Source organism: Centrocercus urophasianus, unplaced genomic scaffold (assembly GCF_019232065.1).
Source record: "Centrocercus urophasianus isolate 14NV4802_14NV808 unplaced genomic scaffold, USGS_Curo_1.0 seq_14, whole genome shotgun sequence".
NCBI lineage: Eukaryota > Metazoa > Chordata > Aves > Galliformes > Phasianidae > Centrocercus > Centrocercus urophasianus.
Genome location: NW_024884586.1, coordinates 44,738,311 through 44,763,817, shown reverse-complemented (window position 1 = coordinate 44,763,817; position 25,507 = coordinate 44,738,311). Strand labels below are relative to the sequence as shown.

Here is a 25,507-nt window from a genome sequence, read left to right as displayed (position 1 = left end):
CAGTAAGAAAGGTTTTTCTACGAAGTGCATTTTACTAAGACAAAGAGAGAGAAACAGGGAGCAAGCACTGTTACTTTAAATTCATTTTAATGTGTTTTTCAGGACAAAATAACAGGTGTGGATCCAAAATTCACTTGAAATATCTGCACAGGGGGAAAGATGTGAGCATAGATCGCACGTTACTACGGAAATGCTTGGTTTTCTTTCCTTTCATAAAGTGCATCATGCCAGAACTGTAAGACCATATACAGTCAAATTAAAAATTACAAAAGCTTCAAAATCCTATACCGCATGTATTAAGTCACACACATCTGACTATGAAGGCCATGTTATCAAGGAGAAGTGTGAGTACCTATGTCAAACACATTAATGTGCATGAGTGAATCAGTAATTGCTACCTTTTAAAAACCATGCTGTAGTTTTTACAATGAATTATGTTGCTTTGGCAGACATTTACCCTTAGCCTTCCATCAGGACACCATAGGGGATGACGCATCAACCAATTCCACTCATTATTATTGCACTTGGCTGGGAAGGAAGAAGAGACCAAATTTATCACAGTGACTGTTAATAAAATCAAATTTCAAACAATACAATCCATAAAATAATGGGAAACAGCTAAACTGAATGCAAATTTACATTTAAATGTTCTTACCAACCATTACGTCACTCAGTAGGTTAAATAGCTTTGTGATAAAAAACTGAATGCATTCATGCTTAACGACAACACAAGTAAAATTTAACAGATTTCATTTTAGAAAATCCATGCTGTGAAATGAAATGCAGAGTTATTACTTTATTGCCTACAGTATCAAGTCCATTGACAACATCACTGGGTTTTCAATGAATCCTTGAAAGCAAATACAAGCAATGTGGATCTGACACTTAATGGAAAAAAATACTTAGTGGAAAATAAAAGATTAGATGAACAAGAGACAGTAATCCTGTGAAAATTAAGCTATAAATCCTCATTTTCAATATGCCACTTACATCATTCAGAGTTGATCATTTAATCCAGTTATTCAGTAAACAGAGTGGCTTGCAGTCATTGTGGACTCGGTCGATATATTAACTAAAGCTTAAATACAGTGGCCATCCCCAACACAAAAGCACCCATGAAAGTGGGGCCAAGAAAAGGAATATGTCAGGTTAATCCAGGAGGCAAATGTCACGTGGTGAAGCTACATGAAAATGGAACTATTGCTATATCTCCAAAAACCTTTATGCTTAAACTGCCTCATATAAACGAGGTACATTTCACAGTGCTTGTACTAATTAGCACTTAGCAAGCACCTGCCAGAAGTGCTTCATAAACATTAAATAAGGTCAGAAATCTTTTTCATTTTAACTCTCATCAGTATGAAGGGTAGAGCTGCCTCATCTATGTTAGCACGAGGACTGCAGATTTGAGCCACAGTGCTCCCCACATCGCTGTAAAACAGGTGAGGAAGTTTTACCATGTGACATTTTACAGACTGCAAAACAGTATGCAAAACAGGAAAATTAAATGACTTGCCAAAGACTAACAGAGGAGTTCTGTCTGAATTCAGGATTCACAGCTTTGGGCCATGAATTCTCCTAGGCAAAGAATGTTACCCTTCTGTATCCTTTGAGTTATTATCTCAGAAAAGGGGTATTTTCACACTTTGCACAATGGCACTACTGAGGTTGTGATGCCATTTTTCCACAGCCTATGGGAATGATACAAAAATATTGTTAGAGCTCTCTGAGACATACGTAGGAAAGAAACATCTATTCTGAAGATTTCAGTTATGGAATAAGTTGGCTTCTAGTATATTCTTCCTCTAGGCCTTTTTTGAGAGCTCCTGCTGCTTAACTACTAAAAGTTAGAAGACCCACAAAGAAATCCAAGTGTATTCTTGAAGGTTCTGGGGACCTCTCCATGGCTTCTACATGTCACAAGCCTGGCTGCCACATGTCATCCCCTTCTATAATTAGGTATTACATTTTGCTGAGGAAGGTCAAAATGTGCGAGGGGTGTAAATACCACAGCAGTCATCGTTAAGTCATGCATTGATTTATTCTGGGAAACATGGGAGCTGTAGAAGCAAGTGTGCCACACAGAGCTACAAGTCCCAAGTTCCTCAACAGACACTTACAGTAAAACTCTGGAAATCACAATCACTGCATGAGCAGGAAGAAACGTCTCAGGTTCACTAAACCACTGCACGCTGTTTTGGCTGCACCCTCCTTACAAGTTCTGCACCCTGAGGGCTCTCTTCCACCGTCATTCACTCCTTCCCTACTGCTTAAAACAAAGACTGCACACCTGACAGTCTCTTCAAGGATTGCCTGTTTGTACATGGGATATTTAAAAGAGTTATTAGACAACTTTCTCCAGTTTGGCCCCTCTGCAGATGTTATTTCAGTGACTAGAATAAGCTCTGTGTTAAAAAAATATTTTAGCTTCTCTCCATTCATTCCAGTGGGCTATAAAAAATAGTTATATCAAAATTATAGATAATTGTGTTTGCTTTGCACAGTCAGAAATACCTAACTTTACTGTGTTTCACAAACCAAAAATTTGCATAATCCTACCACTCCAAGAACACTGTATATGTCTTATTGCTGCCAACCCAAAGACCTATTTTAACACTTGAAGTGGAAGAAAAAAATTCAATCTTCGCAACTCTAAAATCACCCAGTAATTACTGGAAAAATCTTAATACCAGTTTCATCAAGAAGAAATAACTCTATTCTGACGTAAAATACTTTCAAATAGTAATGTCTCAAATTTAAAAAAATATATGGATCTGATCTTTTCCTTATTTTGTTATGCACTGTTTTGATTTTTTCTTTCTGATGATGGCCACCAAACAGATTTTACACTGAAATTAGCGAGACATGTAAGATAAATAAAATGTTACAATACAGGATAGGTATTTTGTTTCGATTCAATTCCTAGAAGAACATGTTGGTTTTAAATAGCATCTCCATTTAAAGAGGAAACAGTAAGGAACAAGCAAACACTGAATTGTGCTTCAGATCACTGAACTTCTTCCTTTGCTTAAAACAGCTGGATCATTGACTCTCTTGATTTTCCAACTCCAACCCATTTGACTAGGGAAGAAAAAAAATATTAGAATAATTAGTAAATTGCAGTGTTTTATTGTGCTTCAGTGCAAATCAGCCAACTGTGTGCTGAAATGCACTGCTAGCAAGTTTTGCTATCCAAAATCACTTTACTCCTGCTGTATTACCACACCACAGTGCAATATGCTAAAGTTTCAAAGCACAGAACTGTGTCATAAACACAAAGTACTGCCAATGGAATACCTAACAGAAGGTCAAGCACTTTTACTGTAGGTTTGACACTCATTAACTTCAGTAATAGGACGTCTAGATAAACCCCTACAGAAAGCAAAAGCTCTGTCAGATTGTAAAGGAGATCAGGAGAGAACAATGTGCACACACTATAGTGCTGTTAAATACAAGGCTGCAATGAAGAACTCCCACTATCCAGTGGGAGCAGCCACCCTAAATACTACATCACAACTGTTCACTTCTTACTGCATGGATACTACAGAAATCATGAGGTGTGCCTCCTTGAGCCATTGGCTCCACCAAGGCTGCATGCCTTCACACTGACAGCCGGAGAAATAAAACAGGGGGAGCTCTGCTTATATATCCCATCACCAAATCTGTGCCCATGCACTGAGCTTCAGGCTTTCCTATAAGACACTTTCTAATCTATGACAAACACTGGTATTGCCACAGTTGCACAGAGCTTACACCCTCAGAGGTGACCTTTGATGAGCTTTATGGAAAACAACAGCCCACATGGTAGCCTCTCAAGTTTGCTGTGGCAGAAATTCCCTTCTAGTGCTCATGCCACACCTAACCCCTGGCATCTCGAGATCTCCAGCAATTCATCCGAAGAAAAGCGGATTGATTAACCTTCAGAGATTGATCAGAGATTAAGATTTTCAGTTTCCTAAGTGGAAGAATTGGTTTCAATAGCCATGTATCCAGAGATGCAGTGCAGGAAGTGAAAAGAAGAGATTAGCTAGGGGAGGCATGGTGCAGATTACAACTTCTTGCAGCTTCTTGGCAAAGTGTCGTTTACCATCACCAGCCCAACCACAGATGCTTCCATCATCTTCTGCCCAAATAAGGCCAATTCCTGGCCAAAGAAGTGAGCACTTCTATGTAACTTCTTCTGTGTATTGTCGCATTGCCACAGCTGCATCTGCCTAAGATTTACCTGGCACTCCAACATGGTTTTCCACACATCGAATGTAATTCTGGGCCTTGGCTGGAAGGTCCTCCCATTTTCGTGCACCCGTTGTGTCAGTCTTCCACCCAGGCATTGTTTCATACTCTACTTCCACCTTCTGCAGTATCTCCTGATTCGCTATGGGAGAACAATTTTTAATCACAGTTGAATTTACCTGTTCCACCCTAAAAGAGCACACATATGGTTGCTGACCAAGAATTTTTGTTAAAAATCTGATGGAAGAGGAAAAAAAATGTGAAAAGTAGACACCCACAGTATGTCTACCAATGGGATAATTAGTTTATTCTTAATTGAGATTTATCTATGTTATTTAGGAAGATAACTTCTGATTCAAGGATCCAGTAATTCAGTTTCCTTGTCAAAACTTTCGAATGTGCTTTATGTTGCCAGAAAACTACATCAGTATTTTTCAGAATTGAAATTATTTGAAGTTTATAGTAGTTCCATTTTTGGGTTCAGATGTGCACACAGTATAACTCCTACACAAGATCCAGTAAAAAAGAAATTAAGCCTGATTTAAAAAAAAAAAAAAAAAAAACAACAAAAAAGCAACAAAAACAAAACAGAGTCTTTCCCAACACATGCAAAAAACGAAAATATGCACTGAACAACATACCTGGAAAATATGGAATTCTTTTTCCACCCAATTTGTAAGCAACGCCAATTTTAATCTCATCAAGGACATCCAGAATATCCAGCTTTGTTAATGCCAAGCTGCACAGAACAACATTGGTCAGAGTCACACGCATTGATCTTTACCATTCTCCTCTTCAATCTCTTTCACCTTTTATGCTAGGTTTTTTTCCACTAGTTCTCTATTCAGAGATCCAACTCAAGCAATTCAGTAGCAGAAATACACAAACATACTAAACTATGAACACTGTTAATTGAATTCATGCCTCTGGGATGAATACGTGACTGAGTTACTAGGACACATTTCCAAATGCTTGGCTGCTCATACAGGTGCACAACGTTCAGTTCAGTGCATTAAAATGCAAACTGACAACACAAAGCAAAACTTACTGCATTTAGTTGGAGTATGTTGGCATGCCACTTCACATCACCACTAACAATTCTCTTATTCCTCCTTATTTACAACAACTACAAGACAACTTTGTTTACCATTTCAAACAGATTTCACACAAATACTCTGGTTTATACAGTACAGCAGGGAAGATCTCAGTCTGACATTCAGCACGCCTGCTGCGCTATCAGTGTCATCAGTTTACTGAATCTTTTCCATCTTTTGAATTAACACAATGAAAAACAAAAAAGGAACCTCAAGAAAAAAATAAAGCAATTGCTAATCAGAATTAAGCTGCATTTTAAAACTAGTCACATTCTCCAGATGTAATATGCCAGACTTTGATTGATAAGTTCGTGAGCAGGTAAGGATTTGGCCAGGTATATGCACATATAGTCCATGCTGCCTGTGCTCAAAAAGTCTATGATGAATGCAATGATTGCATGACCACCTTTTGGGAAAGAAGAAACAAAGCCAGTCCTTCAGCTTTTTTTCAGTTTATATCTCCCCCATGTACTAACTGTCAGAGTTATCAGAGATGACAGTTTTAGAAATGTAGCAACTGCATAGAACTGAAATGGAAGGAAATATAATGCTCTCCTAACAAATATTTCCACATTAACGAGAGCTGTTTTAAGAGAAAGCAAAATATAAAACCAAGCAAACAAAGTATTTTAAAAACCCTTCTGATAAACTAATGAACAGAGATCATTCTGGATATTGTTCCATTCTAGCACTACTGGCATAAACAATACCAGTTACGTCTTGGTTTCTAAGATATCAAAATACCCACAGTCACGTGTCTGTATACCTGAATAATGTGCCTGAATGCAAAGAGTACACCTGAACGCAAAATCTACGCCTCATATGAACACAACTGTTATGAAACTTTTGCAGCTTTCTGGAAATATGGACTGTAATTTTAAATTACTGGCTTCTTTCATAGTTACCAGTGTTACAGCATTAGACAAACCAGGCTAATGGCTTTACAATCTTGACTAGTTCCTTTAAAATGTTGAAGTAAGTTTTCAATTACAAAACAATTCATTAACCAAACATGTAATTCACTCCCAATTAAAATAAAAGCAGCATTTATAATGCAATATAGTGATATATTTTTCTAGATAAATGAACCTGTCTGAGCTGCGCCAGTTGCTGTACACTTTGTGTGACCCCATTTATTCCTCTTACAGAATCGTATGTGGAGAAGTGCTCATCCAAGTCTGATCCACTAAAGCCAGTTAAAGCCCCAAACCACTGGCTTCTAGCTAAGACAGCTGGAAAGCACTGGATCAAGAACACCAAAACAATCAGTTTGTGTGAAAACTGATGCACTGATCCAAACTACACCGGTCATCTGATGTAAACGAAGGGAAAACAGTTATGAAGAAAAAAAATCACTTTTACGATGGTGTAAAATCACTGAAAAAGTCTAACAAGGTAAGTTTATTATCAGCATGAAGACCACTTTTAGTTGCCCACTGTCAATCCCTGTATACAATTTTCAGTTGCCCACTGTGAATTAATTGCTTTAAATGTAACACTTTACTGACTTATATTAATGTTACCTACATATTTATTCTGCGAAGCACAAAATAATCACTTCCAAATGTAGCGCAAAATCTGTGATGCTTACGCAGTGAATCCGTTGATCATATGAGCATATTTCAAAATGACAAGATCTAACCAGCCACAGCGCCTCTTTCTGCCTGTAGTTACTCCCCACTCGTGGCCACGGGACTGTAAAAGATCTCCAATTTCCTAAAATAAGACAGAAGGAACACTTCAAACGTGACTTAGTTGGAGAGTGAAGCCCCTCATGCACAGGATTCTTACATCTCAGTCACCAGCATTTGCAAAATGCTTAATAAATATGCCTATCTTTTCTTCTAAGAGTTTGCTTTTCATTTCTTCATCTGGTCTTTTGCCATCTGCTGTACATGTTTGGGGCAGACCAATGCTTATGTGATGTCTAGGATAACAAATGTCTTGTCTGTGCTCAGGCCTCGTAGGTCCTACCACAGTATGAGTTTGCCAACTGTTCCCTTTGATACTGGCAACGTTTATTGTCTTTTTTGTTGAAAAAAAGTGAAGCTAAAGCTTTACTCGTGTGATCCATAAAACTAGAGGACATCATCAATTCATTTGCAGCCATTAGAGAATGGATTTTAGTGAAAACAGCTTTAAATGAAATTCAGATCGCTGACCTGGAGAATGCTGTGTGCATAGCTCATTATCGATACACCGAACTTACTGGACAATATTTTCATTATCAAGAAACCAGAAAACAGTTTCAAAAGAACTGAAAGCTCTCCTCCTCTTTTTCTGATCCATTCGTGCAGACCAGCTGACGCACGCACCAAAATTTTTCAATAACTCATATGGAACATAGGCTGCTAAGCATGACAGTTGTATCTTGTAATTTAAACTCCTTGAGATGCACCAACAGCTTCTATACAGCATATTCTTGCCACTGAAAAACCCTAGATCACAAAAAATGATGAAATTTGTTTTTCACATCATTCATTACAGCAGAGCCATCACGGTAATCTAACAGCATCACACCTGTGTTCCTTTCCTCTGAAGAAAAATGACTGAAATTTATCACGTAACTTCTCTGTCTTCATGAGTGCAACACCCTGGTTCTGTTACAGTGCTTATTTATTTGTAGTATACCCTCATCCCTCGAACTTATTTCTTGGCAACCATGTATACTGCATTTTGTAATAGTAAACCTACATTAATCTGCTCAGTGGGGAAGGCTCCGATTCCCACCCGGGTAGTATATGCCTTCACAACACCATACACATCACCAACGTGCTGGGGAGGAACACCAAGTCCAGTGCATACACCGCCTACAGTGCAGTTTGATGAAGTCACAAAAGGGTACGTGCCTGTCAGAGAAACAAAACAGCACAGCTGTTTCAGCAATGACAAAAACCAAAGAATGACTTTCTCTCTTAGTTGAAAGGAAGCTTTCCTCTGTATGCTTGGCTCTAAAGCTGAACTGCAGCAGCAGTTGAAGAGGGTAAGTTCTCTTTACTGCTTGCCCCCTTTTTGCCTTCAGAAGAACAAATTCAGTAGTTCTTCCCCAAGTTGCTTCCTCCTATAGTTAATTATACACATTCAGATTTCTAAAGCTCCATAGTTAACTCCCACTCCCATCAAACGAATGGTCCTTTCTGCTCATGCACCCAATTTATCTCAGCATTTTGTATAAGCACAGTTACTGATCAACAATTTCACAGAGCCAAATAAGAAAACGTCCTGCTTTATCAAGTATGCATGACCTGTTTCCAACGTGCAAGTTTCCCTGCATTCATCTTTTGTAACTTTCACTGAGGACTGCTCGCAGGGGAGAAATTTAAAAGCATCTCAGTATTACTTCCATCAGGCACTTGCTCTATTAAAGGATGCCTGTCCTTGTGTAAAGCTTTTTTCATTGTCCTATGTATCACATAAAGTATTTCTGCAGCATCCACAGAGTCTCACATAAAGGTCACAGTGTGACATTTCAGTGCCTTAAACAGGCAGCTCTGAGTATCTGCTGAATATTTTCTAAACCTGCAGAGATTACTCATGATGGCTACACTGTGACTGGATTGCAGCACCTCTCTCCTTCTTTGTTTCATCTTCATGGAGAGTTAAGTGGTTTAACTAGACTTTTGGTAATAGAGCAGAGTAGAGATCAACTGAAGAAGTTAAGCTTGTAAGTTATCTGCACTGGTTTAATCCTCTCTCCACTGCAGAGGAAATACTCTCAGCAGCACCACAATGTCTGCCTGGTCTGTGTGGCAAGGTGCACAAACATGCAAGAGTAACAAAAGAATACCTAGGACTGAAATTTCAGCCCCACAGGAATAAACTTCAGTTTATTATTAGTTATTATTTTCCTATTCTTTGCCCAGCAATTATAAATACAAATCAAAATAAAATGAATCTCTTAGGACTTCACTCAAGTTCACAATCCAACATACCAAAGTCAATATCAAGTAATGCTGCATTGGCTCCTTCAACAAGAATCTTCTTTGGGGAGCCATGAAGAGCTTCATACATAAAATACACACCATCTCGAACCATGGGTCTTATTTTTTCAGCATAACCCTGCAAATGTGAGTGTAAACATCAGCCTTCCCAAACAATAGCTGAATTGCTAGAAGAAGAATGGTGATCACTTCTGAAGAGCAAAACATACAGATACAGATAAACCCTAGTGCACCAGCTTCCCTAGATGCATTTTATCTGAAAAAGACACGATTAGCTCATATTTACAAACAAATTAATACACTGAACTGCTAATAAGAGTGCACAAGTTGTTAGGGCATTGGAATGCTGTATTTTCTGCAGCATTCCTATTCACAGAGATGATGCACACCTACCTCATTTTATTGACGGCCTATAGTGCAGACATGCTGAGGAACGTATAGATGAGACTGAGACTTAGAAACAGTGCAAGCTCCAGAGGGAAAACAAACAAAAGAAAACAAACCAGAACACTTCTCATGAACAATAAGGAGGTATCTTTAAAAGTAGGATGTTTGCCCTGAACAAGTATCAGGCAGAACTTGGGAAACAAACGAGATTTTTTCTGTGTCATCTTTTCTTCCCTATTCAAAGATGTTTTACCAGGGGATCTTTGGAATTTATTTAGAAAAATGTCTTTTATGAGTGAAACCTGGATCTTGAAACACAGCTTCCACAAGCATTTCCTCAGTAAGAACTGAAGCAGCCTAGGTCTGGCTGGAATCACACTGTTAACTGACTCACTCTGAAGTCTCTTGACTGCTTTAACACAGCAAAGTAATTTTTTTTAATGAGAAAAATAATTGTATCAATTACAGAATGCATTTAATGCTCACAAGAAGAATATTCAATTGCAAATCAGAGTACTTCCTTACCTTTAGCTTTTTCAGTTGTCCCTCTATGTCTATTTCCAGTGTTGGAAACATTGACTTGTATTGTTGTGCCAGATTTTTAAATCTGTAAAATATTTAAATCACATCTATGAAGAACACTCTGAGTTACTGCTACTGAGAACCTTTGGCAAGAGGTGATGTTATACTAGATACTGCATACACTGACAGCTATGTAAAGAATATACACAGAACTTTAATATCTCTACCGGCACATTTCCTGTTGCATTTTAAACGACAGAAAAGTAAAGGAAATACACATGCATTCTTTCCAGTTTTCTTCTCCTGAATAATTTACATACAAAATTCAGACCAGACATGTTTTGAAAAACATCTCTTTAAAAATAAACCTGCCAGCCAAAACACATCACTCTTTAACATAATATTTAGAAATGAAACTAGTTGTACCTTGAAGAAAATTCATCAAAGTCAGAAAGGAGGTCACAAATTCGAAGTCCTGTTCGTGCAGCTTTGGAAGAGTACGTTGGTCCAATCCCTTTCTTCGTCGTGCCAATACTAATTGAAAAGAGCCCCCCAGATGTCTATTAACACATGCCAAAACATCCCTCATGCTAAGTAGTTTGTTACAGCTCTCTGCTATGCTACATGCTGAGCAGGAGCTCTGAGACAAGAAAAAAAAGCTTTAATGTTCCCTAATAATAAGTATACAGCAGATTTCATGCTTCAGTGGACTTGCATAATATTGGTAATATTCACAGTATGCAGTGAAGTATTAAGCCTTGGATCTGACTGAAACAAGCTGAGTAGGAGTATGTGTGTATGTACATATTTTACATAGAAATGATGGTTACTCTACTTTCTTGTCATACTTATTGAAAACAAAAGAAAACAAATGTATTTTTCACATTTTCATAGCTGAACCACTGCCCATGGTTGTAAACAACCAGTTTGGTGAGGTATCAAACTGGTCTCCTATGGCTTTGAAACCAGTAGCTGAGTCTGAACAAAACTACAGCTAAAGAACTCCTGCTGGAGCATTTACCTTGGATAAAAAGATAAAAATGGAGCTGCTTCCCTACCTGCATGCCTACTTTCATGCGTGTTTTAGGAAAACTGTTATTGGGATCTCTGTCTATGAAGATTAATAGACTAGCTGACAGAATAATCACGTGTTCATATAAACCCTTGTTTTTTCTAAAAACAGAATCATGAAGAATGAATAACTACATACCGTGTTACTGTGCACTATTAAAATTAAAATAGAGACTATTATTCCCATGAAGTTTAACTGAATATACAATAAACAATGATCAGCATGTAACCTAATCCTGTCGACACTTCTAACTCAAGTCAAAAAATCCTTACTAGTCTGGTATGTAGGAACAATGGAAGCATCACTTCAACACAAATAAGATTTAAGGATTTGTGAGGAATTTCCAAGTGCCTTTATGTGCTGCAGAGAGCTGGAAAATAGAATTACAAAGAATTCACATCCCTGGTAATACCCCAATTTAGCATCATTTGTACACTAAAACAAATAGGAGCAGAACAGAGTCATAGAACTATCAAATCAGCAAGGCTCCTTACAGATATATTGCACTTCTGTTTCCCAACATCATGATAGTTGTTCAAATTTGCATAATTATTATTGAAATGAAAGTGCTAAAGACTTACTTTTTTCCTTCTTGGGCCTGACGTTGCACTTCTTGGAGCCCATCTACTGCCTGGTGAAAGTCAAACACTGCAATGGAAAACCAAAGACATAATGACAGACCAAAGGAGGAAAGCATTCTTTAAGTCACAGACAAGTGTGTTTGTTATTAGCTTAAGAACCTCATGTGTGAAAAGAGAGCTAGTACTGCTTTAACGCCACGAAAACATGTAAAGCATCATTCTTTAGCAGATACAAATCCTGCTGCAGGTACACAACACAGAAAAGAAATATTAGATCAAATACATGATCGCACTGTAGAGTGATAACGTAGTTCAGCACCACAAGTTAAGCACTGATTTGAGTCTTCTCCACCCTTCAAATATCACTTACCTATATGTGCTCTATCTGATATGATCAGTCTTTTCTCCCACTCTTTTAAACCTGTTCAAAAAAAAATAAAAATGTTGTCTAAAAAGGAGGATTCCAGCTGCTCTGATTGGTCACACTTTGAGATTTGAGTTTCTGTTCTTTTTTACATATTTTCCCTACATGCTATTGTCACCTTTCTCACTTCAGTATGGATTTCATTTTCTAGCTGATGCAGTTTCAAAGGGCATAAAAATCCATGAGGCCCCGTGAAAAAATTGCTTTTGAACAATCTGCCTTAAGGCTACAACACAGTTCAACATTTTTAATACTGTCCCTTCCATTACTCAAAATTCAGAAGGTTACTGCACTGAATAAGCCAAGGCTCACAAATCCCTTCGTACTAGCTGCTGGCATAAAGAAATGATACAAACCTTTCTTTTCATTCTTTTCAGCTTCTTCAAACAGGCCTGGTAAATGTATAACCACTCCATTACCTTCAGGAAGATAAACAGTTTGTTTTAAAGCAAGTAATAAAATATTCATTCTCAGGGTGTGAAGCATGTAAACGCTCACTGTCTGAAATTTTATTTAAAAAGGAAGACAAGGTTTCTCACATTTCTCACCATGCGATCTTGAGATCTTTGGGGGATAAATCTCCATTCTGGATAAGCAGCTGTAAGTCTGCTACAATCAGACAAAACTACTTGCTTACTGCAGATGTGAGCATATGGGCTGCTGCAAAGTCAGCTGAGTTCAGCAGATTCTTTCCTTTGTTTGTGGTGGACTTTGCACCAGGAATTTAGTCTCAATTGTTCTCGGGTGAAAGCTCAAAGGAGTCTGTTGCCTTACAATACGACAAGTCTGTGTGACAGCATGTACATTTTCTTCAGCCTTCACGAATTTATCTTAAACTCAGCTGACACTGGCACCGTAATACATTAGCAGTGCCTTCTCCCTGCTACTGAGCTACAGTTCAAAATCCACAAGCAGTACAGAACATTACTGATGAGATGTGGATTAATGATTTAGTGGGTTGGAAACAGCTGCTGCTTCCTTCTTGGGAACATTGGAAATATCTGCAACAGTCTCTCTCTGACTAAATTTAGGATAACTCAGTTAAACTCTTTACTGTTTGACAAGAGAATAAGTTGGAAAGCAAGATAATACACCCTATTTAGTGAAAACCAAGAAGTTTCTCGCATTTCAAACATGCATTCAGAAATTATCAAATGCAGCAAAACCGAAATTACAGATCTGTGGCTCACTAGAATGCACTCATTTCTTGCACATATTGCAAGAAAGAGCTATAATTTTGGATAAGTGCAAAGTTTCAACTTAAGCCTATCACTTAAATAAGAGTTTAATGCCCAGTAAGTAAGCTTTTAATGATGTTATTTGCATCGAATATCATTACGGTGAAATACAGCATCAGCTTACGCAGTTTGAGTTTATAATGAAAGCAAGAAGTCAAACAGCTGAAGCTAAAATGAATTTCTAACAGTCACATATGCTTTTCTTCTCTTGTTACTATAAACGATGGTTGCAGCTACCTGCTGAGTAACACTGCTTGTTAAAACAAGCTCCAAATTGGTCTTACCGATAAAAGAAATTGCCTTTGGATTAATAATGCCACTAGGGAACAGGTGGAAATCATATTCTTTCCCGTCGACAACCACAGTATGACCTGCGTTGTTGCCACCCTGAAACAGAAAGAAACAAAGGGTTAACTGCCTTATATCTTCACTCTAAATTCTCAGCAAATAATGTGATATTATAATCTTTTTTTTTTTTTTAATTTGCATGAATGGTCATAATTTTATCCACCTTGCAGTGACTTGAACTACTGCGGTATTGTGCAAAATGGCTCAGACAGGACCAACGTGAGATGTCAGCAGCTCTGTGTAGGTTTGGAAAGTAGAATTACACCATGGATGGAGTCAAGGCAGAAGTGGGTCACAGCAAGAGCGAATGTAAGTGATAGCAAGAAAAAGAAACCTGAAACTTTCTGGGAACAAAACTGAACTTAACATGCACCCATAGGGTTCTGACTCTGATATACCAGAATGCAAATCCACAATACTGGGGCACAACCTGTATTCAGCCAGTGCTATGGGGTTAAGGCTGCAACTCCAGTATTTCCTCTTCACACAATCACAGATTGGCCAGGGTTGGAAGGGACCTCAAGGATCATGAATCTCCAACCTCCCTGCCACATGCAGGACCACCAACCTCCACTTTTAATACCAGACCAGGCTGCCCAGGGCCCATCCAACCTGGCCTTGAGTGGAAGCACTCCTTCCCCACCCACAAAGCAGACGCTGCTGTAACGTTAGGAACATCTCTGCAGCTTCACGCAGTATCCTGGTCAAAGGATGATCATCATCCCACTTCACACCACCACCTCTCAACAGAGTCTGCTGTAATTCCTGACTTCGGTGATTATCTGGCAGACCTGAGAGCAGAGTTTGTATTTTCTCAAGAAACTGATTTTTCCCAAAAGGCTTCAAAGGAGGGCAACGAGACAACTCAGAGTTGGGAAGAGGTGAGTAAGTCAAGAGCGTGCATCGATCTGAATTAAACAACAAAGACTTATTAAAGGTCTAGTTTTAACAAGCATAGTGTTTATTTTTGCTACGATTATCAAGAATTTCCTAAACAAATGATGCCCAAGTGCTGTCTTTCTTCAGCAAGTGCTTAAGAACACACATTAATTTTAACTCCTTTATCAATCAGCTGTGAGAGCATGCATATACAAAACCTGCTGATGCACAGAAATATCAGCAGATACGATGCATCCTGTCATTGCCAAAATCTTTGAAGCCACTTTTAGCCCCCTGAGTAGACATTATAGAAGAATTTCACAACATATCTTCAAAAACAGCATTTTCCTGGTCTAAAGCTAGAATTGACTGCTCTTGAACCGCTTTTGCATGCTGTTCACGCTGGTCTGCCTTTCTTAAAGGAGTGTCTTGAGTATATTTTTTACAGCTGAACTTCATACATTTCTACAAACACACGTGAAGTGGAAGCAGAGCATTGAATTGTCCAATATATATGATTAAACACGCAAAACATAACCAGTCTGATGGGACACTTTCTAATTGTTATCTTTTGTCTTAGTAAATCAGACACATTTCTCACCTTGAGTTTCATAGATGTTCTGACAAGCTGGTACTCTAATAGCTCAGACACTAAAGACACCTACTCCCTTTCTAATGTTACCAAAGTTCTGAGAGTCAATCTAGGGCCTATATGAGCTTTTTTCCCCCCTTTTTTATTAATGAATGGGAGCTTGAAAGCTTACTCAGGCTTCATTGGAACATGAACGTGTTTGGAAGTCCAGAGAACTACTGGGCACAGTACAAACAGCTCTGTGCACAGAGCTTCCATTTAATATCTAGACTCAGCTCACAGAATCCCTGCTGTGAATCACTGTACTGCCCAAAAATCCCACAGGAATTTTATACACCTTTCACAGTTAGCACCTTTCCAGTTCCTATCTGCTTTCTGCCACGATTCTGAAAAACTTTCTCTAGAAATGGGAGTGTTAAGGTGACAACTTTTTAGAGGTTAAACACCAGTGTTACTTTGACATCATCTGCACTGTGAGCAATGCTATGGCCAGAAATAACTTTACATTAATTTCCAAAATGCGGGAAGCATGAGAATTCCCATTCAACCACCCTGGTGTGGAAAGTTCTGTTCCCAAGAGGGAGCCACACAGGGAGCTGCTGAAGCTTCAAAAAGTTACAACTGCAGCTGGGATGGCAGCAACATCTGCAACATTAGCATCCACTTCAAACTTCCTTCAATTACAGCAACAAACACCAGCAATGAAGTGGGATTTGAGAACTACAAGTGTTCAGCGTGCCGAACAATGACAGCAGTTACAAACGCTCCCTTTGCAAGCACTGCCTAGACTCATCAACACTATTTGTCTGCGTGGCCACAGCTGATGTTCTTCATGCCTGCTGTACTTCAGAGCTGGTAAATGATCATTTTTAACAGTACTTGGTAGGTGTTAAAGGTCTCCACATACAAAGCAAGTACTGAGAACAAATAACTTTCACTGAAGTCATTTGCAGCCTGCAGTGGAAAATTAGTATTCAGTCTTATGAAAGCACTGCTTTCATGCTTAACAAATCCATTTTTATTACCTTTGATAACTCTCTAAGTTGAGGTTTTATTAACAGCATTAAATATGCATCACTTCACTGTATTTTGCTAAGGAATGCTTTGTTACCTCATGCTACTTCAAGTTCTACCTCTTTTCTTCTAAAATTCAGAAGGTTTAAACTCAGCAACCTAAAATGCCTGTCATTCCCAGCTGGAAACAAACTTTGATGTAAGGTAAGGAAAGACCTGTAACACTTCTTTCAAGAGCACTGGGAACCATACTAGGCAGACTTCTAATAATCAAAGTCTGAAGGTACATGATGTCCCAGTACCAGGAGCCAAAGGAACTTGAGCTAACAAATAAATATATAATCTTTCTTTTTTCCCACCACATTGTTTTATTCAAAAAATACCTTTCCAAGCTTTTTATTGCCAACCTACTTGTGATATTGTATGCTTGTATAGAAGTGGCATACTTTGATTACTACTCTACAGTATGTGAACAAAACCACTTCATCAATACAACAGATCAAGAAGCTTTTACGTCCCACCAGTGTTAACAATCACATGCTGATACAAATCATATCTTTAAGGTGCAATAATAATTATTATGAACAAATTAGCAGAAGAGAACACACAGTCTTTGTCATTTTCAGAAGAACTTACTAAAAAAAATTAAGAAATAAATTCACCTTCCAAAGTGCTCAGCCATTTCAAGGCTCCTCACTTCTGGAAAGCTGAAATATCCCAAGATGGAAACAATTTCCATTCAGAACAGTCATGCAGTTATGAGGCTGCTTAGTATCTGCAGCAGGAACTCTTTGCTTGCACCTAGATTCACAATATGTTTGAATAGGGATGGATGCTCAAATGCATTTCTGCCTGCTCTTGCCAGGTGGCCAGTGTGCAAGAGAAGTCTTGGATGGGAGATATCTATGCTAGAAACCAGGTGGAAGTGCCTGAAAACAGTTTCAGTCCACTGGCTGCTATGCCTAGTCTGGTATTTGTTCATATAAATGGGAATAGCAGGTAGAAGCAGAGAAACTGCATTACCTTTCCTTTTGGCAGTGGTGCAATTGCTATTGGAATACCGTGTTCTTGGTGGCTGGGCAGCATTACAAAATGATCTCTTCTGGCACTCTAATCTATGAATTTATAATCCATGAATTGGAATGCCTATTCTAAACCATAAGCCTGTGATGCCTGCATCTGGAAGTGGATGAGATTCCTGGCTACCACTTTCTGTAAGTGTCCCAGCCCTACTGATTCCATCAGCCACTGAGCTACAACATTTGCTGCCATACAGCTGCAGCTGGAGGCCAAACACTTTTCATCATACAATGAAACTGACAATAAAAGGCTTCCTTTTTGTTTTTAAACCAAGACCTGCCTGTACAACCTTGATAATCTCCCAACTCAGTTCCAAGAAGTGGATTGTAACTTTTTTCTTAGAAAAACAAACAAACAAACCGAAATGCAATTATTAATAATAAGAGCTGGGTTAGAGAATGATCAGAAGTATACTCACACTAGATCTACAAAGCAAGGGCTCTGCTTTTAAAACTAAGGTGGTGTCAAGGAGCTGGAGTTGCAAGTATTCCCTTCCTAACAGAGAGTCATCAGCCAAACCACAGCTGCCTTGCTCTTCTCCCCTAAGACATCAAAAAAAAAGTGTCAAGTAACAACCAGGCTGTACAGAGCAGCCCTGTGACCCTCCTTGATGACTCCTAAAATTAAAGAAACGCACAGAACTCCACCCTCCCAGTTACAGCAGTGATCTTGAGAAACTCCTGAATTCCCTTGGAAGCAGACCTTCTAAAGCCTGAACGAGAGCATTAGTATGACCACAGACAGAAACACCCCTGACAGCTCTGAACGAAACTTCCGACCTTCTGAAGAAATATATATGAAATATTTCTAACATAAATATCTGAAGCTGAAGCTCGTACCCTATTTTGCAGCAGTAACGTTGTATTTTTCCTTTATTACAAATTAAAATTCCCCCCAACTTCTGAAGAGATCTTGCTCTTCCTAAGTATCTGAAAAATGCAACTGAAAAGCCCAGTTTTCCAGACCCAGAGTCTAACTCAACTCTGCTTGGAAGAACAGTCAATGCAGAGAAACTACATATGCTTAACCTTAAGATACGTTCTAACTGAAACGAAATTGTTGTCAAACCACAAAAGCCATGTAAACAAACCAAAACTACTATGGCAGACCACCACTACAGCAACACAAACTGGACTCCAACAGAACCTGTACCGAAAATGATTAACTCAAGGTATACTGACTGAAAACAGTAGTGGAAAAATTATTCCCACTCCTGTTATCAGAATCCTAAAATGAAGGAACACAATCTAGACACGTCTGCCAATCTTTAGCTTTCTCTTTTGAAGAAGTGTAGTCATGTCCCCAAGGGAAGCAACACGATCCAAGAATATGAACATGACTTTGCTTATATCTGTAAACAAGTTAGCAACAGCTAGTGACTTACAAAAGGAATGAAACAGAACAGATGTCATTTCATCTTAATTTTCGGCTGCTTTCTTCAATGCTTGTAGAGGATAATAAATTTATCAGGTTTTATGAAGGGATTGGAAATTAAGCTAGCTTTCTTATGGAGATTGGGAAACATTAAACCTGACCTTCTCATCAGTATTTATAATCCTGGTGGTCCTGAGATGATCTCGCTGCTACCCAGAGGAGCGGCTAGTTTAAAATAGCGGTGTCATCACGTTGTTCTAAATCCTAAAATGATATAGTGTAGCAGGTAATCAAACGTAAGTAAAATGAAATACAGAATTTGGATTAAGTGACTTACAAATGACAGTTTGCTACGAAAGAATTTCAAGCTTTGAAGGGTGAACTTCTTTACTTAAATGTATGCGTGCCTGTAAATGGGACTGTCAACCTTCACAAACATTACCAACATAAAAAACAACACTTCTGCAGTCACACTCAAGACTCCAAGGTCAATTCCTTTGCTGATGATCATTAAGCACTGAATGATCAAGAGATTAAAGTCTTTGCATGCTGCTTCATCCTCTATGAAGACGTTATGCTAAATATCACAGTTACATCTCACCAAAAGGAGAGCAACACAATACAGGCACACAAACACAGAGAAAAACAAGCAGACAACAAGCACTGCAACCGCACGTATTCATCACATAAAGCCGACCTAATTTAAACCCTGATGCAAACCATTCCAGCAGCCCAGGATCAATGGGGACAGTCAGGGCATGTGGCTGTTTTGCCCTCTGTCAGCAGCTCAATAGAGAAAGAGAGGAAGCATTCCTGTCACAAACATAAACCACTGAACAAAACTCATTGCCTGGCATTTCTGTCATGTTTGGTTTTCTTTATTTGACCATTTGCCCACAGTAATTCCTTTGTGTTCCTCAAAGTGCCATTTCTAGCACGCACGGTATTCACATTCATCACCAGAACACTAGAACAAGAAAATAAGGAAACTTACAAATAGACAACAGATGTTGCTTGGATACATCCTTTCACCCCTTCCTACATTCTTCTTTGATTTTGTAATGATCTCAACCTCAAAAGTTTCTTAGGCTTTCCTTACTGCTTTAGCCCTTCTCAACATTATTCCACATTTACTGCACTGAGAAAACCAGTCACTTCCTCTCCCTGCTGCACAAAGATGTGGTTAGCTGCAAACTGCTCGACCACAAGTGACCTTAACAGAAAAGGCTTCTATCCACGTTTCAACTGCCTCTGTTCTTTAGTAGAAGTATCGATTCTACCTTTCGTTACCTCTGTCTCAAAGGATCGATGATCCTCTTCTCAAATTGAAGACACTCACTGTAAAAGCATACTGAGTTGGACCACATGAAATGCTTTAAGAAGTGACTACACATTTAGAAGCACGTTAATATGGGAAGTTCAGCACAATACTAACAGCTCTTCTTATGGCAATGACATTTTTACTATTTGGTGCATCTTCTTTAATGCCTGCTCTGAAGGCAGCACTGAGGAAATTGTTTCCAGACTTCCAGAAGCTGCAGAAGTCACAGGCCTGACACAGCCAGTCTGGGTATAGGCAGCACTGGAACACATCTGGTGCCAAATGACTAAAAAACCTTAAAAACACCTGGACTACACTGTGCTGCTGATTCACTGTTACTGCTTTCACTATGAAATGAAGGAAAAGTGTGCATTTGTACTGCCACTATTTTGCTTACCTGTTCATTAACTGAGACCAAACCCACTACAGATCACAATTATTATCATGGGTCTCTATTTACTAGTAGCATTTTTTGTATCTTCCACACTGAGCTTTTGGAAAACTGCACTCTCTTTCCTCCCCTTCAAGATTTTTACAGAATTATTTATGGAGTGCTCTGCCCCAGTGCTTTTAGACATTCTGCTGTAAGACTATTTATTGCACAGAAATACTTCACCACAAAAGGTAAAACTGTTTACTCTCCATTACAGAGGGAACTCAGACATTCTTGGCACACACCTTTGTTATAAAAATGAAAGCGTCTCATGAGCTTTTATTGTTATTGGCAAAGACATAACACACTGCATGCCTTTTTATGACAATGCATGCTATTTCCTTTTCCATTCATAACCACACAGTCCCATGCAGTAAATACGTTCAGTGAAAAGTTATTATTACAAGTGTTCCTTGCATAATTTCAGCTTCCTTAAGGAAACAGCTACAACTGCATGGCTGACCAGCTGCCTTCAGTTAACTGTGACCTTATCAGAGTAGTTCAAGGCAGGATTTTATGGGGAACAGATCTAATTTGAGTGATGCCTCTGGATCTGTAGCTCTGCAGCTGTGACAGTCAACTGTTTGCCTGGTCATGTTTTAAAGCAGCTCTGTGAAATTACCCAACCAAAAAAAAAAAAACCACCATAGAAAATCTGCCCACAAGATCTAGCTTTGGAGGCAGCCACAATGAAAAGCTTCCGACATTGCGTGGCTGGGCTGAGAGCTGTCACTGAAGAAATCTGGGCCTGCCCAGCCTAGAAAAGACTGAGAGGGGATCTTATCAGTACGTACAAAACTCTGAACAGAAGGTATCAACAGGATGGGGTCACACTGCTTTCTGCAGTGATCTGGCAGTGGGCCTAAACCTGAGCACAGGAAGTTTCATCAGCACGAGAGAAAAACTTCCTCACTGTGAGGGTAACAGAGCACCAGAACAGGCTGCCAGAGAGGTGATGGAGTCGTCTTCTCTGGAGATACAGAAAGCCTGTCTTGATGCGACCTTGGGCAAGGTGCTCCAGCTGGCTCTGCCTGGAGCAAGGGAGGTTGGACTGTAGAATCCCAAGGGGTTCCTTTCCAACTTCCATCACTCTGGGAAATCACTATATAAAGGCATGTTAAAAATGAAGTAGGCTGTGCACCAAAATCTGTTCATACTTGGATTGCAGGCAGTCTAAGCACTGAGCTGACTCAACATGATCACATTGATAATCTTCCATTCAAGTAAAATCCCGTTCTAAAAACTCAGGACAACTAAAGATGCTGAGGTTTTAATGTTGAATTTTCTTCATTTAGCACCATTTCAAGTTTCACTTGTGTCTGTGAAGGACTGACTCCCTATTCCCATACACCTAACCTGCCCTTCCTCCAGTGTCCCAGGAACCACGTCATTTCCTGCATGGCAATCCAGCTACAAAATATTTTCTTCATTAAAGCAACGAGCTAAAAATACTTGAGAAAAGTTTGATGAAAATTATACTTCCTTTGGTAGAACCGTCAGGGAAATACTACTCCGAGTAAGGTCTTTCAAATCCCATTTGGCCCTGAATCTAAATTCTGTTCAGGAAGGAAAAAAAGCTTTTTTAAAGTGTTAGATCAAATAGTACGTAATGAAGAATTGCCCCACTGAGACAGTGTTTTAAAAGACAAACATTCCCCCCTCCAGTTATTAGCTTTTTAATCTTGCCACTTCTATTTCACTGAGGACTAAACCACACTGTTTAAATCAGTGTCTCAAAACATGAAGCAGACTGGACATGAGGAAATAACCCAGTGAATCATCCAATTCTAAAACACAAACATTTCCTGAAGAAACTTCATTCTGAAGTCTCTTGAAGGCTTCAGAAGATCTTCACCATGTCTAATTTAAGCAATCTATTGAAAGGCTCTTCAGTTTCCAGGAGGGATGGGAAATATCAAGATTCTGGTCCAAATGCTGAGGTGTTTTTATGTCAGTATAAGCCACTAATAAATCTCTCTCAAACTGATTACTTCTGCAAGTTAATCACTTACCATTACCCCACTGGGAGAATAGTAATTAGTGCTGTTCAAATGCTCAGACTCATGCATATCCTTAATAAATCTTAAGGGTCAGAGTAGACAGTTATCTACTTGCATGACCAACTTCGAAAGCATCAAATATTATTAAAACAGCACATTTAAAAAAAAAAAACAAATCTTCTATGTTGTCAGATGTGTAAAAAAAGCACGTAAATATTATAGGAGTTGTATAATTTTTGCTACTCTAAAGTAAACAATTACTCATAATTTCTCTTCAAGTGTTTCATATTTGCCCTCAAGCTCTAATTCTGAAGCCAGTTCTGTTAAATCTCATGCATGTGTGTGTACTTGTGTCAGCAAATACTGTTCCGAGAAGAGTCCAGAGGCCTTCTGGATCCACTTGCCTTCCATCCATCCGTCCATCCAGGTCTCATCAGCATGCAACAGAAAGCAGATCTAGATGTGCCCTGCAGCATACTGAGCCACTCAGCCTGCTGCTAACACACTAACCCTTGTGGCACGCACATACTGAGTCCTGCATTCTCCCAGCTGTTCTGCAGCTGCACCTGGGGCCATGCTTGTGCATCCATCAGCTCCCTGGATGGACAGAGAAGTCTTGAAAGCAGCCTCAGGGCATCACAGTGAAGACTGTCCAGAGGGAACCTGTATGACTTCTTGCAGTAATAATGCTAAACACATGACTGGCCTATGGGAAACGCTTTGCCTCAGGTCTAGCTTCTAAACTCTGTTTCCTTCCCAAAGCAGTTACGGGACCTGTGCTTAGATTCTCAGCAACAAGCTAAAAAGAAAACAGAACAGAAAAAAAAAAAAGGAAAGAAAAAAAAAGATGTAGAAGACTACTACTTCTGTCCTAATACACATTCATCAGCTAAATTTCGCAGGGAAATATCTCAAGGTGACTCAGGACCTTGGGAGCTCCATGTTCCCACTCAAAATACTTCCTCCACTTTTAAAATGCTTAACTCCCATGGCAATATTTATTTATACAATATGCTTAATTGGAGAAACATCCTCAAATCTGAGACGATGATCCCAAGTTCATCCATAATTTCTCACTAGATGTAATGCACTCTGAAACAGTAAGTTTCATGCTACATAGCAACTGAACTGAACTAAAATGCTGGTTTATGAATGTAGTCACACAATTTACCAAAATCTTTAGTGTGATAGTTACAAGCATTAGTAGCTCTATTGATCCAATATGCTAGAACCACAAGATGGCCTAGAAGGGACCTCAAAGCAGCCCACACACTACCAAATCCCTGTTGTGGGCTAGTTGCCCCATACCAAATCGGGCTGCCCAGGGCCCCATCCAACCTGGCCTTGAGAACCTCCAGGGATGGGGCAGCACTCACAGTTCATGATTAATACTTGAAAGCATTACTTTAAAAAAGTTATTGCAATTATTAGCGACTGCCTTAGTGTCTAACTGGGCTTGTATTAAGACTAGATTAAGGTTTTAAGATTCTTTGCATTATGGAGCATGTGCAAAGAAAGGCAATGAAGCTGTAAAGGATCTGGAACTCAAGTCTTATGGGAGCAACTGAGAGATCTGGGGTTATTCAGTCTGGAGGAAGCTCAGGAGAGATCTTGTCATTCTCTACCATAACCTGAAAGGAGTTTGTAGCAAGGTGGGGGTTAGCCTCAGCTGCAAGGTAACAGCAACAGGACAAGAGGTGATGGGCTTAAATTCTGCCAGGGGAGGTTCAGGTTGGATATCAGGGAAAACATCTCAGGAAGACTGGCAGTGCATTGGCACAGGCTGCCCGGGGTGGGGTGGAGTCACTGTCCCTGGAGATGTTCAAGAAAAGGGCAGATGTGGCACTGACTGACACAGTGCAGAGCAATAACAGGCAAGGGCTGCTGGCTGGACTAGATGACCTTAGTGGTCTTTCCAACCTCAATGATTCTGTGATTACGCATACACATAAAAAAGCCTCACTAAAGCCCTCACGGACTTGCACTACGCAGCAGCTCTCCGAACCGGTTAAACAACGCTATTCTCCAGGATAACAACGGGGCGGGAATACCGGCCCCATGACACGGCGCTTCCACACGCTGAACGGAACGGACCGAGAGGCGCCGCGAACCCGGGTCCCCAGCGCCGAACCTGGGGCAGCGCCGTGAGGGGGCAGCGCGACCGCCACCCGACACTCCCGCGGGCAACTCCCGGCGCCGGGGGATCTTGTGTCGCTTATCGCGAAGGGTCAGCTGTTTTTATTTATAGAGCCGAGCTTTTTCTTTCCGAGTGGCATTTTCATGCGCCGCCCGGGAGGGAGGTGGGGGCGGGGAGGGGGGAAAGAGAGGGGCACGGCGCTGCCCACCCCGCAGGCCGAGGGAGAAGGAACGGGGAGGGGGGAAAGAGCGGGAAGGGGAACGGGAGCGAGCGAGGAAGCAAAGCAACAGCGGGAAGCGGAGCGGAGCGGCGCGGGGGAACGTACAGAGGAGAGAGCGGGGAAAGCAGCGGGAAGCGAAGGGTGAAGAGCGCACGGGGGAGCGGCGGGCACAGCCACCCACCTGGCAGCGGCACACGATGTCCGACTCCGTGGCCAGCAGGTCCACCACCTTCCCCTTGCCTTCGTCCCCCCACTGCGCCCCCAGCACCACCGTCACTTTGTTACCGCCCGGCTCGCTGCGTGCCCGCTTCAGCCCGCCTCCGGCGCCGGGGTGGCTGGTGCGGTCGTTGGACGCCCGGGTGCCCGACATGGTGCCGGCAGTGTAGCCGCAGACCGTCGCCTCGCTCTACCTCGCCCGCCCCCCGCCGAGCCCGGCCCCTGCGCACTCCCCGCGTCGACCCGCCGCCTCCGGCCTTTAACGGCGCCGCCGCCGCCCGCCCTCCCCGCGCGGCGCTCTGACGTGCGAGCCCGGCCGCCCCGCCAGCCCCGGCCCCGCCAGGTCGCCGCTCCCGCGCTTCCTCAGTCTCCCGAGTCCCTCCCCGTGCACGCACCGAGCG

At 40.5% G+C, this 25,507-nt stretch overlaps 1 protein-coding gene across 1 annotated transcript; it reads right to left on the bottom strand.

The window, feature by feature from the left end:
- Positions 1-65: 65 nt before the first annotated feature.
- Positions 66-25,260, bottom strand: ADSS1 (adenylosuccinate synthase 1). Its single transcript, XM_042814098.1, has 13 exons — positions 25,072-25,260; positions 13,777-13,879; positions 12,611-12,673; positions 12,201-12,251; positions 11,831-11,897; positions 10,604-10,711; positions 10,181-10,262; positions 9,260-9,386; positions 8,022-8,176; positions 6,919-7,043; positions 4,875-4,972; positions 4,226-4,375; positions 66-3,081 (listed from the first exon to the last, which is right to left on the bottom strand). The coding sequence occupies exons 1-13, from the start codon at positions 25,258-25,260 to the stop codon at positions 3,029-3,031; spliced, it is 1,371 nt and encodes a 456-aa protein (XP_042670032.1). The 3' UTR covers positions 66-3,028.
- Positions 25,261-25,507: the final 247 nt, after the last annotated feature.

Coding starts and splice junctions, on each gene's coding strand:
- ADSS1 (XM_042814098.1), bottom strand. CDS start 25,260: ATGTCGGGCACCCGGGCGTCCAACGACCGCACCAGCCACCCCGGCGCC. Junction 12,674..13,776: donor AAAGGCAATTTCTTTTATCG/GTAAGACCAATT, acceptor ATCTTCCTGAAG/GTAATGGAGTGGTTATACAT. Junction 9,387..10,180: donor GACAACTGAAAAAGCTAAAG/GTAAGGAAGTAC, acceptor TCACATTTGCAG/GGTTATGCTGAAAAAATAAG.